General features: G+C 34.6%; 1 protein-coding gene across 1 annotated transcript in view; it reads right to left on the reverse strand.

Moving 5' to 3' along the window:
• TM9SF2 (transmembrane 9 superfamily member 2) overlaps positions 1 to 17,989 on the reverse strand; it is an 84,517-nt gene that overhangs the window by 15,860 nt on the left and 50,668 nt on the right. The window contains exons 6-12 of the mRNA XM_027854109.1: positions 17,529 to 17,653; positions 16,630 to 16,741; positions 15,049 to 15,128; positions 14,318 to 14,426; positions 7,913 to 8,045; positions 4,893 to 5,012; positions 2,525 to 2,582 (exon numbers count right to left, since the gene is read on the reverse strand). Coding sequence (XP_027709910.1) covers positions 2,525 to 2,582; positions 4,893 to 5,012; positions 7,913 to 8,045; positions 14,318 to 14,426; positions 15,049 to 15,128; positions 16,630 to 16,741; positions 17,529 to 17,653 — 737 coding nt within the window. The remainder of the gene's footprint in view (positions 1 to 2,524; positions 2,583 to 4,892; positions 5,013 to 7,912; positions 8,046 to 14,317; positions 14,427 to 15,048; positions 15,129 to 16,629; positions 16,742 to 17,528; positions 17,654 to 17,989) is intronic.

Below are 17,989 nucleotides of genomic sequence, written 5' to 3' on the forward strand. Positions count from 1 at the left end.
GTCTGATAAGTGATTGTGGCATTGATTCCCTCTTCTCTGCTTTTTTTTCTTTCTTGTCTCTTCTAAGATCTCCTGTGGTCTCTCCTGTACTTCTCAGTTTTCAGGAGGAAAGACTGGCCCACGTTTTTACAAATACTGCCAGCCTCTCCTTCTGGTGAGGGAAGAGTCAATCACAGCCTGTTAGGCACAATCTTTAGCTCTTTCTGACTATTTTCATTGTTGCTGGGAGCTTGGGAGTTTTTGCTTTTTTGCCCAAGCCTTGTTTCCCCCTTACTTCTATTCTAGTTTTGTGAATATGTCAGAAATTGGCTTTTGGAGGTTTTACTAGTCTCTATTCCTTGATCTAATGGTATTGGATTAGTAGGAGTTAATATTCTTATTCAGAAGGTACAAATGCATGTTTATCTCAACTATCTTCAGGAAGGAAGTCCTTATTATAATTAAGCAGAAAATTTTAGACATAGGGGACTACAGACCAATTGTAATATGAGCTGAGAAAGAGCAACAGTTATTTTTAAGAAAACACTCCTTCCACCTAAAGCTTACTGCTGAACTAAAAGTACTTAATTTTTTCATAGATAAAAAATAAAAAACAAATGCCATGAAGGCATCCAAAAAATAGTTCCTGAATACTCTTCCCTTTGGGACTTAGCAACCTATAATACAAAGTAATCATTAAAACTATTTGTTACTGGTTAAAAAAACAGAAGTTGATCCAGGAGCACATGAACATAGTAGTACAGAGTTTGATAAACCCAAAGATCCCCAAAACTCACTAACAAAAACTACTGGGACAATTAGAAAGTAGAAGAAATTACATATAGATCAAAGTTCATACTATAGACCAGGCCTGTACAACATACCACTCATGGCCTGCAAAAGGATTTCGGGAAGCCCATGAAAAATGTAGGGTTACCACTGCACACTCTCTCCCGTCTGTCATGTGACCCATGATAATCAATCATCGTCTGTCTGTCTCAAGTCTAACCTATCTACCGCCCAAAGAAGTTTAGCCTATTTTAATTGTGGCCCCCCACCTTCTGCCAAGTTGTGCAGGTCTACCATAGACTAAATTAAGCTTGAAATGGATACATGACTTAAATATAAAAGGTGACATAATGAAAAATTAAGAGAAGTAAAGAAATATCTTTTCAACTATGATCAGGGGAAGAGTTTATAACCAAAGAAGACAGCAGATTAAAAAAAGATAAAATGGACAGTTTTGATCACATAAAATTAAAGTTTCTGAAACAAATCACTGCACTTAAAATTGTAAGGGAAACAGTTAATTGAGGAAGAATATTTTACTGCTACCTTCTCTGATAAAGGTCTGACATCTAAGATATATAAAGAAATTATTCAAATATATGAGAAGAGTAGCCATTTCCCAAGAGATATTTAAAGGATATGAACAGGCAGTTTTCAAAGGAAGGCGTCCAAGCTATCAAAGGTACATGAAAATGTCACAAATAATAAATAAGAGAAATAAGAATTAAAAAAAAACTCGGAGGGTTCCACTGCCTATCAGATTGGAAAAATTACCAAAATAGAAAATGAGAGGAGGCACATTAAGGCACTACTGGAAGAGCTGTGAAATAGTTCAGACTTTCTAGGGAAAAATTTGGAACCGTACTCAAAAAAAAATCACTAAACTGTGCATATACCTTTTAACCCAGTGATATTCTTAGGCCTATACCCCAACGAAAGAAGAAATGGACCCGTATTTACAAAAACATTAATAGCAGCAAAATTTTTTTGTAACAAAAAGGCGTATCAAATGGAGAATGGCTGAAGAAATTATGGCATGTGAATGTAATGGAATATTACTGTGCTATAAAATGATAAAAGGGATGGTTTCATAAAAAGCTAGTATTTCTTGTTTGTACGAACTGACGCAGAGTGAAGTGAGCAGAATCCCTGCCCCAAACAACTGTGAAGGACTTAAGAAATCTGATCAATGAATACAATGACCAACTACAACTCCAAAGGTCAGATCATAGTCTCAAGATGAAGAATTAGGACCATATCTTTGGACATGGTCAATGTGAGGATTTGTTTCACTTAATTCTGAGCATTTTTAACAAGGGTTATTGCCCTGCCTTGCCACCCCTCTCCCACAATGGGCAGGAAGCAGAGTTGGAAGAGTGCCTATAGTTTTGGCAACCCTCCCCACCCCAGCCCCAATCAGATGGTCAATGATTTAAATGTTTTGGGGTCTTTTTTAAAGGCATAGGAGAGAAAGAAGGAAAAATTGAAGGAAACGACAAATAGGGCAGCTTTCAAATTTACAAATGAATTTATTACATATTTAAAAGTAAATGCAAAATGTATGTAATAGTTTAAGAGTTTCTTACACAATTCTTTCTGTTCTACTTTGTATATGAAATGCTAATTTTATTCGGTGTTAAGTTCATCAAAAAAGGGAAAGTTTTTAAATAAAAAAATTTTTTATGATAATTCCTCCTCCACCCCTTTTTAACTTGTTTATTATAGACAAAGATGATTAGAGAAAGAATTCACTTACCCAGGACAAAGAAATGATGTCAGTAACACGTTTGTTTTCCATTTCTCACCACCAAATGCTATAGAAATAAATAAATGGTGGAACACATTCTTTCAAAAAAAATAACAACAACATACAGTCTTCTAATATTATGTTTAATATTAAACAAAACACTAAAGCCACTTAAAGAATGTCCTTAGTAAAAAAACATTTTGCTTCACTACCAATAGAGGGTTCAAAGTGGGAACAGCCTGAAGGTTCTACACTGGGGCTCATTTGTACTTTAGGCATTTTTATTTCAGTATCATATAAAATCTAAGATCAAGAGTGGAAGGGGGCTGACTGGTAAGAATGTATGTGTTGGGACAGCACTAAGCAAAACCCTGTTTTTGTTTAAAAAAGCAAAAAACGAACAAACAAAAAACCACACACCAAACTAGAACTTGTTCTGTTCTCCCTAACAATTGGCCATATCCTGACAGCAGATTTTGTCAAGTTGCCCAAGAAACTATCATAAGTAAAATGAATTTGGAATGTGTGAAGCTGGAAAAGATCACAAAAATTGAAGAGTGTCTATCTAATAGAACAAAATAACATGCAGAAAGTTCTTTTGCCTTCAATCCCTCTTTCCCAGAACATAAGTCTATCTGGTTCAACCTGTAGCTGAATGAGAATCATTTCCATAACATCTCAGATAAATCTATTCCATTTTAACCACCTTAATTATTACAAGTTTTACCTTACATAACGCCTAAATCTGCCTTTAACTTCCACCCATTATTCCTCCTACTTCTGCTTTCTGGGGGCCACGAACAACAAGTGTAATTCCTCTTCAACATTAGGGTCATCAGAATACTTTAAGGTAGTTATAATGTTCTCCATAAAAACTAATCGGGCACTTTAAAATTATAGATACTGTTTTAAGGACAGGGATTAGAGAAAAAGTTTGTTGTGACCATATAGGCAGAGCATCACTATAACCTAGGAAATTGTTATGTCTTCACTGTAGAGAAAATTATGTTGTGATGGGATTGTTGTACCTACAATATAATGTTTTAGTAATGCTAACTTTAGCTAAGATCAAAATTCTAAAAGATAAGCTGTTTTCCCTTATCTTGAAAGAATCATTCCACCGACTTGAAGAAAACTGTGATGGGCCTAACTGCAGGAAAAGTAAAATATTTTAAGTAATTTACAATTACATTCAGTGGTTTAACCATGGATTTTAATTTCTCTATATAAATTAAAAGCATGTTAATCCTTGGAAGGTTTTAAAAGTCTAATGCCTAAATAATTTGTCAACAGGAATATGAAATGAAACATATTGCATTTACATTCTGATACTGAAGCCCAAATGAAACATTTTAACTTGTTTATTTTTATTTTAACAAAGCCTACACAGAAAAACCACAAAGCAGCCACCTCAAAAAGTTAATCAAAATGGCCACAGAATGCTTGACATTGATACTTTATTTACTTATAATTTACCATTTGTTAAAAGGAAACCTGTATGCTTAGTGGCAACTGGATTTAACCTTCTATTTTCAAATACAAAATTCCTATCCGAAGGAAATCATAATTTGTGCTGAGACATAACATGAAAACATTCCAATTCCACTACACACAGATTCAAAAATATACAGAGTGTCCCAAAAGTCTCAGTGCAGTTTTACGTTCTTAGAGCCTAAAACTTTTGGGATGCCTGTATTTAACTTCTGGTGATTATTGCTGAAGAAATTTTAACCCTTGTCTTTTATTATCCTCTGAAAGGTAATTCTTAATATAATCTTTTATTTACATCATAATTTGGGGATGATCACCCTTTTATTAAAAAAAAAAAGGCAACAGAGCTTCTATAAATACTGGGTTTCCATAAATACTGTGTTTCCTGGGAATGTACCATTTGGACATATTTCACATCTTGACACAGAAAAAGCTAAAAGGTTAAGCAACTTAAACTTAACATAGTAGGTGTTACTGCTAACAGAAAAAAGAAAGCCAATTATAATGTAATGGAAATTTCAATGGAAAGAGAACCAGTTATCACATTATTAATAATTTATTAAACATACAACTTTTTAAAAATTTTATTAATTTATTTTGATTCATCAACAATCATTTCCATAAACTTTTGAGTTTTAAATTTTTCTCCCCCTCCCTCCCCACTTTCCTTCCCAAGACAGCACACAATCTGATAGAGGCTACACATATACACTCCTATTAAACATATTTTCACATTAGGCATAAACATACAACTTCTAAAAAACAAAGTTGCATGCCAAAATATTTCCAAAACATCATTCTTACAGAAAATTGTACAAATCTATAAAGGAAATACTATGATAAGTCTAATGAACCTATATACTAGTTCATTCTAACTTTTACTTACATTTATAGAACCTGGCAGCAACATAACCTGCTGGAGTTCCAAGCAGCACCCATAGGACCACAGCACAAGTCATAAGAGCTCCTCTGTTAGCAGGTGACAAAAATCCCAAACAAGCAAAAACTAAAGGCAAAATAATTAGTTAAACATGAATGTTTGAATTATCTGACTTCCTTAGCTATTAATTGATAAAACTGATGACCCATTTACACAAAAAGGGGAAAGAATAAGAGGAGCTGACAAAGCATGCACTATGACAGAGTTGTGCTTAAGCTTAGCATTGTTTAGATGATATTCAATGTGACAAGACAGCCATTTACCAATGGTTCCCTGTCACAGACAAAACCACATTTGATTATTCCCTGCATCAAGGGTAGTCAAATTGAAGCCTAATGGTAACTATTAATTTTATCAATTAAAAGTACTATTTCCTTTAAAAGAACTGAAATGTTACAATGTAGAGACACATTAGGGCACTCTAACCAACAATTAATCAAGGGGAAAGAAACTACTTCCACAGTTAACATGAAAATGCTGAAATAGATTATTATCTCAATAATGATGGCTAGCATATGTATAGCTCTTTTAAGGTTTACACAGAATTTTACATATATTACAGCACTCTGGAAAAGACAATGGTGAATTCTAACCCAGTCTGCTCTTTATAGTTGAGCCCTAAGAGAACTGTGTTAACCACTATGGCAACAGTGATCATTCAGAATTCCTTCAAGACTCAAATCATGCACTCCCTTCAACATGAAGCCTTTCCTGTTTGCCCCACCCCCACCCCCTCCCACTAGGTTGAATTTATTTATTTATTCTGTATATACTTATGTATGTACAGGCTGCCTTCCATGATAGAACAGGAGTTGCCTGAAAGCAGCAACAGATTCATTATTGTCTTTGCATCCCCAACGGCTAGCATTGTGCCCAGCAGACAGCAGACACTTAATGAATGCTGGGTCATTTCCAAGAGAGACTACTAGCAGACTGGGGATCCTGGTAACACCTGACAGAAAACAGCAACTCGGCATTGCCCACACGATGAACTGATTTGGGTTGTCAGAAAATCATAAACCGGGGCAGTTAGGTGGCACAGTGGATAGAGCTCTGGTCCTGGACTCAAGAGGACCTGAGTTCAAATGTGGCCTCAGACACAAACCACTCACTAGCTGTGTGACTCTGGGTAAATCACTTAACTCCACTGCCTAGGCCCCCTCCAAAAAAAATCATAAATCAAGACATCCTCAGATTTCTGTCAGTTTTCTCTCAAAACCAGTTTCAAAAAGAGATAAAAAGGGTTTTTCATATGAGGGCCACCAGTAGGTCAGAGGAAAACAACTGTAAAGATGTATAACAGACCCCAAACTTTCTCTGTACCTTTTTTCTAGTTTATTCTCTCCTCTTTGGTCACATTTTGTAAAATGAGAAAGACTTTCTGTAATATCTGGCCTTGATAAGGAAGAGAAAGGGAAGTAATGAAACTAAATAAAGTTTCAAAGCAGGAAAAATTTGTCTTTGACATTCTCCCGCCTCCATTTTTTCACCACCACCCTTCCAGTACTTTCTATGATACTTCTAGCTGGGGTAGATGTCCCCACATCTACCATGGCATCCCACCTTTCATCAGATATGATATCCCAAAATCGCCTCTCTCAACTCCTTACCTAACCCCAACACAAACATTCTTCTGCCTGGAAAAAGCAAACCACCTTCTATTCTCACAGATTTCAGTGAGGTGTCTGATTAAACCACTTTCTTGAGAATATTCACTTTTTTAAAAAGGATACTAGGTATATACATTGTATTGCTTTTTAAAAAAATTTTTTTAATTTAATTTTATTTTTTTCATTGTATTGATTTCTAAGGAGAGTTTCAAGGCAAGGTAGAGGAGAGATCAGGGGATAATAACAAGAATTTTTATTATTAAAGATAAGAATCCTTCACAGATTGGGAAGGGAAGGAAGCCAGGCTACTACCTGTGCTCCCCTGGGTTAAGGGGTTCAAAAAAATTTTTTAATAGGACTATCTTACCAATTTCCGTATTATGTCCCATTTCTCTCAAAAATGGTTTCCTGATCCTCACTCCTACCATCTCTACGGTCTCTCTGTTCTCCCTGACACCCAACTTCTAGCCTTATCCCTTATTCTCCTAGAGCCTACATGGTGTACAATTTCAAGGGGGGAATCCAACCCTGGCAAATTAATATCTAGCTTGATGGAAGGCAAATTCAAACTGACTACAGGTTGCCTCTCAAGAGTTTAAGTGTGATGATATTTTTTTAAACCAATAGCTAAAATCTGTTCATATATATTTAATCTTACAGCTCAGGCAGGTAGTTGGCACACAGAATAGAACACTGAGAGCAGAATCGGGAATGTCCAAGTTTAAACCCTGCCTAAGACACTTACTAGATGTGTGACCCTAGGCCAAGTAACTTAATCTGTCTGTTTGAGTTTCCTCAACTATAAAATGGGGATATTAATAGCAATCCTAGGGTTGATATGAGGATCAAGTGAGATAATATTTATATGGCATTGAGCATAGTACGTGGCACACAGGAGGCTGTATGTGAATACTAGCTATTACTATTATTAGTCTTTATTTGTTCATAATTTAAAATAAGAGGAAACACTGGTTCCCACCAGGGAGAATAGGATCAGGCACTTAAAGATAAACTAGTTCTACCCCTTCATTTTACAGATTATAAGATCATAGACTGAGAATTCAAAGGGGCCATAAGGGTCATAATGGTCAAATGCCTCAATTTACAGAAAAGGAAACTTAGACCCAGAAAGATTAACTGAAAAGTCATGCAAGAAAAAGCAGAGCTAGGATCTAAACTCATTTTTAATTACTCTAAATCCAGTAAATTTTTTTTCATACTATGCTTTCTCTCCTGAACTCAGGGCTGCAGGAAGGGAGTTTTAGGTCAATTAGTCCAATTCTGTCATTTAGCAAGTTGTTTTTCGCATAAATAGTCAGTAAAACATTTCCCATTTTCTTTCTTCTTAACACTTACATAGAGTCACAAAAGTCATAATTAAAATCTGTGTCCCTGATCCTAGAAAGACTGACAGCAGCATTCCTTTTCTGGGAGGACGAAATATATCACCATGAACCAATTTCCAGCCAAATTCTTCCTGAGCATCTTCCTAAGAAGCAAATACAGTAACCGTTAAACTTGCAAGAAAGGATGTCTCAATTCAGTGCCCAAATAATATAAATTAAGAAACAAAAATAATTAATAGTATTCGTTATTCCAAATTTGGAAGAAACAAAATTTCAACCAGGGATAAACGCTGTGACCTTGTTGGTTTTTTTTTTCATAGTCAGAATTATGGTTTTAAATAAAATGTGGTTACAGAAGAAACCTTGAAAAGATGATCTCCAAATCACTAATAATTAGAATAATACAAACTCAAGCAACTCATGAGTTTCTATCTCACATATAGCAGATTAGCAAGGATTACAAAAAAAGGGAAAATGACAAAATGTTTGAAGGGCTGCAAGAAAACAAGCAGATTACTGTTGAGTATAGGTCTGGCCATTCTAGAAGGCAATTTGGAACTATATCCAAAAAGTTACTAAGCTGTGTATACTCTTTGACCCAGGCCATTACTATACTTCTTTGAAGAGATCAAAGAAGAAGAAAAAGTTTTTTATAAATATAGTTATAGGAGAAACCCTGGAAAGATAATTTTCAAATAATTAATAATTAGAGAAATACAAATTAAAGCAACTCTGAGGTTCCACTTCACACTCACCAAATTAGCAATGATAAAAAAAAAAAAGGAAAACTACCAATGTTTTGAGGGTTGCAAAAAACAGGCACATTACTACACTGCTATGAATTGGTCCAGCCATTCTGAAAAACAATTTGGAACTATATCTAGACAGTTACTTAGCTGTGCATACCTTCTGATTCAGGCCATTACTAGGCCTATACCCAAAGAGATCAAATAAAGAAGAAAATACCTACATATAAAAATATGTATAGCTGCTCTTTTTGTAGTGGTGAAGAACTTGAAAATAAGGGCATGCTCATGGCTAAACGAATTATGGTACATGAATGCAATGGATTATTTTTGTGCCATAAGGAAATGATGAAAAAGATGGTTACAAAGAAAACTGGGAAGATTTGTATAAACTGATGCAGAGTTCATACAAGTGAGCAGAACCAGAACAATTTATATAGTAACAACATTATGAACAAAAACAACTTTAAAACAACTAAGAATTCTGATCGATGCAATGATTAATCAAAATTCTAGAGGATCAATGATGAAGCATCCTACATACCTCCCAAAAGAGAAGTGATAGATTCAAGGTGTAGACAGACATTTATTCTTATACATGGTCAATGTAGTAATGTAGCAAATTGACTATGCAATTTGTTTAAAAAAAAAAAAGGTTTACTTTTTTCAATGATGGGAAGAAAATAAAACTTTTGTTGACTGAATAACAAGAAAATCTACAGTTTAAAATCAAGGCTGAAGTTGGAAAAATTAACTGTTTGAAGATATACTTAACATCCAATGTGGTAAAAGTGTGGTTTCATGATGAAGAACCAAAAATGTGTCAAAATCTCATGAATGCAATGCCAATTGTGCAAAACAAGCATTTGCAATAAAAAGCACATTGCCTACTGAAACATTTAAAAATATGTATAAATTTATAAGCTGAAGGCAAGTAGGTGGTACAGTAGATAGGACACAAAGCCTGGGGTCAGGAAGACCTGAGTTCAATTCCAGACTCAGACACTTACTAGCAGTGGTAACTTAATCTGTCAGCCTCAGTTTCCTCATCTATAAAATGGGGATAATAATAGTACCTACTTCCCAAGGTTGTTAGGAGGATCAAATGATATAACATTTGTGAAGCACTGTGCAATTCTCAAAGTGCTACATAAATGCTAGCTACCTATTATTGTAAGCTTTATTGTATAAACTGTAAAATTTATTTTACTTTTCTCCCAGCTAAACAAAAAAGATGAATTATTTATTTTGCCAATCCTATTTACTCTACTGGAATGTTATTACTTATCCCAGTCATTTAATTTTTACATAAATTTTATTCTTTTGTGGCTCAGTGTTGATTGAAAGATAAAATATATTATCTTTCAAATCTTGCTACTTCTGTGGAAAAAAAAAGCAGAGGAAAAAAGAGATATTAGGCTGCCTATTAAACTGAAGGTCTACAAAGCCATTATGCTGACCTCACTATCGTATGCCTTGATAACCTAGACAGTCTACCAGCACTGAACCACTGAACCACTTCCATTTGAATTGTCTTAGGAAGATTCTGAAGATTACTTGGCAAGATAAGGTACTGGACACTGAGGTCTTCTCTCAAGCTTAACTGCCAAGCATTCAAACTCTATGGCAGAGAGAGCGATTCCAATGGGCTAGCCACACAGTCCAAATGCCAAGCATACATTTATCTAAAAGGGCATTTTATGGAGAGGTCGAACAAGGCAAGTACCCAGAAGCAGTGCAAAGACACTTTCAAGATCTCTCTGAAGAACTTTAGTATTGATTGTGAGACATGGGAGATACTGGCATAGGAACACCTAGCATGGTATGTTTGCCTTAAAGAAGGCACTGTGCTCCATGAACAAAGCAGAACTGCAGTAGCACAAAGGAAACATGGCAAATCTAGAGATATTTCCATCCCAAATATTCAAATGGACCAGGGGTGGGGAACCTGCAGGCCATAAGTTCCCTACCCCTGAAATGGATTATTTGTGCCCAAACTGTGGTAGAGCCTTCTGAGCTCATACTGGATTAATCAATCAGGTGATGAAAGACCACAGGTGAACACACTGTACCTTGACCCCAACACTGTGACATCACTGGTCCTCTTAGAGTACAAAGGATGAACAACTACTTCTATGAAATAAATTAAAAAGCTACTGAAGACTTAGCTGGACAAACATACCAATAAAGCATTTTGAAAAGATGTTATATTTTAGGAAGCAAATAGGTGGATGATTTTTTTTTTTTTAATCTGGATGATGTAGGGTGGGTGGCACGGCTACTCCGGCAGAGAAAAATCATATATAACCAGTTTTCCAATTTGTGATAAGAAAGTGAGAGAAGAATATCTGAAGTTTCCCCACCATTTCACTACCAGAACAAGAACTTCCTACCGTCATCTTTAGACAAATAATAAGTGACCCCATTAAGGTGGCACAGAAGGTTAGCCATATCACAAGTCTCTTGTTAATAAGCCTGTTCTTCTCGAGTCCTATCCAAAATGATCAAATTTTTTTGAAGTTATAATTCATACAACAGAAACTATGTCTTAATCCCTGTGACATCAAATGCTTTTTCTAGAATGAAAATAAAAATCCATTATTCTATTATTAGCTTTCCACCGACATGTCATCTAAGTTTACAGGAGTACAAAACAGAAGTGTCTATACTAATTGTTCTCAAAATCTGTGCTCCTGTGAGCTTTGCTAAGTGTGCCCCAAACTGTATGAAAGTTATGTTTGTAATCACAGGTGCATGTCTGATTTTCCTTTCTCCTATAGCATGCCCCAATCCTCCTGGCAAAGAAAAACTGTGCCAAGATCAAAAAAAGTTTGAAAAACATGATCTAAATCTTGTAATCAAACAGGAAGGTTGACAATGTGACTGTCAAAGTTTAATTTAAATAAATACAGGGTGTCCCAGAAGTCTTAGTGCAATGACTCTGTGACTGAGGGATTGTTCTCTCTCTCTCTCTCTCTCTCTCTCTCTCTCTGTAAAACGTACTGATTAATCTATATTGTCCCTCCAGTAAAATGTAGACTCCTTGAGGGCAAGGCAAAATGTTTTTGCTTCTTCTTTGTTATCACAACACTTACCACAGTTTAATAAATACTTGCTGATTTACTCTGTAGCATGTCAGTGTTATTGTTCATTCTTTTGAGTAACAGAGTACCCAAAAGACTTAGCCAAGCAAGTTTCATATATGACTGATAGAACAGCAGTTAAGGGACAGAATGATCGGTCCTCAGTTGGTATAAAGTAATTGCTTTGGTTCAGAGAGCAATGCTACAGTTAAAATTTTGAATTTGTTTCTGTTAGTAAATGTAAATCAATTGAGTTTTTAAAGCTGATAAAAACTTACAATGTTTACTTTTTTTTTCTTAAAGAAACCTCAAGGCCTATACGAATGCCTCATTATGACATGGAGGTACCCTTATGTTTTTGAAGGCTTGACTGGGAGAGTGCAACTACTGACAAGCTCTATCAAACTGCAAAAGCTTGTGATGGATTGAATGGTTGCTGCCCAACAATTAGCCAAACAACAAATTTGGAAAGGCTCATCATCAAGCTTGGCTTCAAGGTAACAGAGTTGTTTTTTTAAATCAACTCTTAAGAAGACCTTCTTCTAAGTAAGTCACAGAGCAGCTGGAATCTGTGTTGGTGGAAGACATGTCCACCATGATAAGATCACATCAAGTACAACAACCAAGCAAAAGGAAAAGTGACACTTCTTAAGAAATGTGCTGTCCTCATTTTTAAACATGCTAATGAGCTATGATAAATAGCATATATGCTTCTCAATTGTTTATGCAGTAGTGGTAGGTTTAACATTGATCCTGTCATATTTTATCAGGTTGTCCTTGTGATAAATATCTGTGAGAAAGGTGACAGGAGTCAAGAATGCAGAGAGGTTAAAAAAAAAAAAAAGAACACAGGGAAGTAGAGTCAGAAGCAATGAAACAATAGTTCTATTACTATGGCCTTATTTACACTGTGTAGAATTGAGTGACAGGACCTAAGCAATGAAATTTTAAAAATGAAACCAATACCCTGAATTATACTCGGAGGCTTAAAAATATTAGGGGAAAATCACCATCCTAGAGTAAGTAAAAACAACTTGCTCAAGGCCCAACTCCACCATGGAGCACATGACCTTAAGAAATTGATAACCTATTTGTTTACATTTCTGCATATCTATAGCTATCTATACCTACTTCAAAGTGGAATCATAAAAATGAGACCTATAAAAGAATCAAACTACTAAGAAGGCAGAGGGATATAATTAATGAAGCATTCTTTCACTGTTCACTGTTTTGTGTTTCAACTTTAAGAATGTACAAGATGACAACAATTGAGAGACAAGCTTCAATAACACTTAGTTGGAAAACCAGTGGAAGAGAATATGCTATTTAATCAAATCTAATTTTAAAAAACCTACAACCTGTTAAATGGAGAAGGTGAAGAAATCAGAGTAGGAATAAGGGTCAAAGGTATAAAAACAAAAGTCAAGAATATACTTTAAAAGAATATCAAAGATGGTCGAGATATAGACATTGATGGACCAAAGGATTAGTACATTAAAAAGATGCTTAAAAGGCTTTAAGAAACAGAATCAAGACAAAGCAAGGATACATGGGAATCCCTGATATAGGAAGCTACTTTCCAAAAGAAAAGTATGGAAAAGAGGCAATATATGACCACTTATTCTCTAAATCTGCTGTAGTAAAATACTTTGGGCCAAGGTTTATAGGGGCAGGTGGTGGGAGGAGTAGGCAAGGTAGAGTAGAAAAAATTTTATGAACTTTGTTAAAAAAAGGAAATTAATTAGAGAACAGAATCATGAACATGAGGATAAAGATATTCTGGGAAAGCAAAAATAAGGAAGCCTATGAATGTATAAAAATATTAAGGGAAACCTAGTAGAAGGGTGACAACTAAACAAAAGGAAAAGTAATGGTTCTTAGGAAATGTGTTGCCTCCAGTTTTAAACATGCTAATGTTTAAATGAAGATAAAATGAGCAAAAGCAAAACAATGAAAATATGAATTTATAAACAACTTTCTATGAAATCAATTCTCTGTCAGTGCAGGCTTAGGAAAAAAATTATACACATATATTATGTGAAGATAAGATAAATGCGTAGAAGATAAATGAAAAAGTATGAGACATGCTTTGAGTGCACCAAAAGAAAAGTAACACAAAACTGTATAAATTTAAAATAAAATTAAAGATGCTTTGGGTGTCCATTTTCACTCTAACATATCTCACAAATAGGGCCTAGAAACCGGCACAGCTGATGTATGACACAGGGATTGTTTTAAAAAGAGTAAAGCTATGACTGCTTCTATTTGTTATTTTTTCCCCAAATAAATTAATGTAAGAGGGTCTATATAGAACTAATTATACTTTTTTCTTAATGTTCAATAAGATATTGTGGACTTTGAAATGCTAGACATCACCATAGAAATACAATTGGATATTTATTTGAAGATTCAAAATACTACAAAGTATAAATTCATGAGAACAACCTAAAAGAAGATTCTTGCTAAATAACAGAATCAGGTTTATGAAAAATGAGAATAGGCAAAAATGGGTTTCATTTTCCCTAAAGTAAAAATGAAAAATACCAATCAAAACCATAGAGATAATGGTATAATGTTTTTACTCACAGTTGAATCCATCTGATTATATCTTGCAATGTCTTTATGAAGCGTTCTTAACATAATCATAGCTACCATTCCAGATAAGAAGAGAACAATCACGAGGGAATTCATTATGCTACAAGAAGAATAAGTACTTTAATTATCAATCTCACAAATTGGTTACTCTTCATAATACTGACAGGGTCTATATGAGGAGGCCATTATGTGTTAAAGGTGGACCTTAAAAACCCAGGTCTTCTTGATTTTGAAGCCAACTCTCTATTCACTACATCTGCTGCCTACAAATCAAGGGTTCTTAAATCTTTTTTAGTTTGGTGAAGCCTAGAGACCCATTCTCAGAATAATGTTTTTAGATACATAAAATAAAATATATAGGATTACAAAGGAAAGGATTATAATATACATATATATGTATATGTACGTGTGTGTGTGTGTGTGTGTGTGTATATATATATATATATAGGATTACAAATCTGCAGGATCCCTTTGCACACACCTGAAATCAGACACATGGTTAAAAATCCCAGCATGAGTGGGAAAGGAGGGAACAAAATGAGGAAGAGAGGTGACTCCAATCATGGACCCTTTTTGAAGATTAGACATGAAACAAATAACTGACAGGAAAGAGTCACAAATTAAGAAACAGGAGAGGAAAAGAAAAGCATTATAAGATTAGGGAATGATATGTGCAAAGGCTGAAATAAGCAGGAGGTAAGAATATAGCTCTGCTCTCTCACCTAAACCACTGAATGTGGGTATGAGGCATGGATTCCAAAATATAGTCCCATCTGGAAGCCCATCTAATATTTTTTTGTTCCTGAGGGGAAAAATAAAGTATAAATAGCTGAAAGCAAAAGTACATTAAGAAAACTGCAAAAAAAAAATTTCAAGGAAGGATACAAAGCACAGACAATGACAAGTCATCATATGTTAGAAGGACAAAAATGCTGGACCAGGTATCAAGAGACCTGGGTTCACGTTCTACCTATGACATTTTTAGCTATATGACCAAAAGTAGGTCACTTAACCTCCCTGAGAGGATTGGGCAGTATCTTATAAAAAATTAATGTTGTGATGGATAGAGCTCTGGCCTTGGAGTCAGGAGGATCTGAGTTCAAATCTGGCCTCAGACACTTGATACTTAGTTGTGTGACCCTGTGCAAGTCACTTAACCTCAACTGCCGGGGGGGGGGGGGGGGGGGGAAAGACCTTCCAGAATTAATACTGCTTTGGCATCATTTTCAAGAACCCAGACACCTCCATGCTATGATGAAGCACCAGAGTAGGACTTCTGTGGAGAAATAACCATGACCTAAGACATGTACACTGAAATAATAGAATTTCAGAGGTGGAAATGAAGTTAGTCCCTATCAGGAATGAAGGAATCAAGCATTTATTAAGCGCTTCCTCAGTGTCAAGCACTGAACTAAGCACTTTACAATATCTCACTTGATGATGACAGCATCCCTGTTGAGGAAATTGGGCCAGACAGGGCTTAAGTGACTTTGCCTAAAGTCACATAGCTACTAAGTATCAGAGGCCAAATCTGAACTCCAGTCATTCTGACTCCAGGGACAGTGATTTGTTCACAGTGTAATCTAAACGTCTCTATTACACAAAAGCAAACTAAAGTTCAGACAGGTTCAGATTTGGCAAAGATCACAAATGTAGTTTAGTAACAGAATAAAGATTAGAACCCAGGTCTTCTACTGCCCAGTCCTTACTTCCTTCCTATATAAATGCCATGTATCAATGTTGATAAACTAAATAAAATCACTGGTAATATTTCCAGGATAAAAGGTTTCTTTTGAATGGAAATTTTAAATATATGAAAAGTAAAGTTTTCAAAGCTATGTAATTAATTTTGCATATTTTCAGGTTACATGAACTAGGTATTTAACCTTCATGAAACTCAAGTTTAATGAAACTTAAAGAGAATTATCATTGCTTTCTACAGCAAAAGATAATGCTACAAATCACATTAAAATGCTTCACTGTTGGAATATCATACAATCTCTACCCACCAACTGTACCTTCTAATTAGAAGAACTTGAGTTATAATATTGTACAAGTTAGAAAACTTTTATTGAGCTCTATTCCCTCAGGTTTAAATGAACATCAGTTTCTTACCACCTCTTGAACAAAGTAATAAAACTTTGAATGTACAGAGTACTCATAAGCTAAGATTACTTGACATTCTGAGAAGTCATTTATCAATTCTTAAAAGTTTTGCTATTTGTAAAAGTAAAGTATTTTAGAATAATTTTAAATACTGAAAAGTCAAAGGGAAATTTTATATTAAAGTAAAGAATACTCACATGAAAACTAACTGAATAAGTATAGGCAATTTTGATTTCTCCAGTAGCCTTATTGCTTATATCCATTGGAGGTCCAGAACAGTCAGGTTTATCTGTATGTGTATGTTTGTAGCTGTAGTAAGAAAGAAACATTTATGTAAATGTTGGGAAAAGTAAATATTAAAGAATGTAATCAATGAAGTTTATAGAGACAAACTTTTGGATATGAATACATTTGAATGGTACCAAAAATTTTAAGAATGTTGACATTCTCTTTTCCTAAAATTAACTTAACGTCTTATCATGACATACATTTCTTTACTATGAAAAGCAGGAGATAATGGCTTAATCTTGGGAAAGGCAGCAAGTTTACCATGCACAGAAAATACTTTATATTAATATTTTATCTAAGGATTTCATAAGTGACCAATGAATGCCTTCTTATGCAGCACCAAGAAATATTCTTTCAATTTATCTTGAAAAACTAGAATGTGAACACAAGAGGTTTTAGAAATTAAAGTTATCCCATAATAATGGATAAAGTTATAAATACCCTAAATTAAGGTTACCTCTTAATAATGGATAAAGTTATCAATTGCCTCAATTCCAAAATTGCAAATGGAAAAATATTCAAAGATTCCTGATGGTAAAAAAACAAAACAAAAAACACCAAAGAGCTACCCTCCTTTTCTGGCTTTATAATTTGCCATAAAACTTTAAAAAAAAAAATTGTACAATTTGTCAGTACCTCAAAACATAATGTGAAACCAAGATAAAGAGACTTTTAGTCCAAGTCATTATGAAAAGCTAAATTATCATATTACCAATATAGGATGAAGCATGTTTTATCCTCTTTGATAAGCCCCAAACTATAGTTCAATCTACTTAATTTTATCTATTTTAGCTAATTATGTGATTACCTTTTTGGTTCAAGTTTAGCAGCCACTAATCTTGCTCCCATGGCCCCACTTTCAACAATATGATAAAATATCTTGATGTCAACATGGTTGAAGATGTAAAACGTATCTTTTTCATGGAATTCTGACTGTGGGACAGAATTTAAAGTTAAAGGAAGAAAACTAGGTCTGGAATAACATTAAAAAAAATAAAACAGATCACAATAAGACTACCAGTTAAGATTAAAAGAACGCTTCCTCCGACATTTAACAAGAGGAATGTCTAGTTTCTAAGCACAGAAGTTTTCTCAATTAAATTTGGGGGAGAGATAATACATGCTTTCTTTTATGTATCAAATCTTATAAAAATTTGAATATATGGATTTTTAAAAAAACTGTGAAAAATGTCTAAATATTCACTTAGAATGTAACATTAACAGAATTATTTTTAAAAGAGAAGTGTCCAACTTCATATACAGTTAAAT

The sequence above is a fragment of the Vombatus ursinus genome, unplaced genomic scaffold (assembly GCF_900497805.2).
Source record: "Vombatus ursinus unplaced genomic scaffold, bare-nosed wombat genome assembly UNPS02010304.1, whole genome shotgun sequence".
NCBI classification, from domain to species: Eukaryota; Metazoa; Chordata; class Mammalia; order Diprotodontia; family Vombatidae; genus Vombatus; species Vombatus ursinus.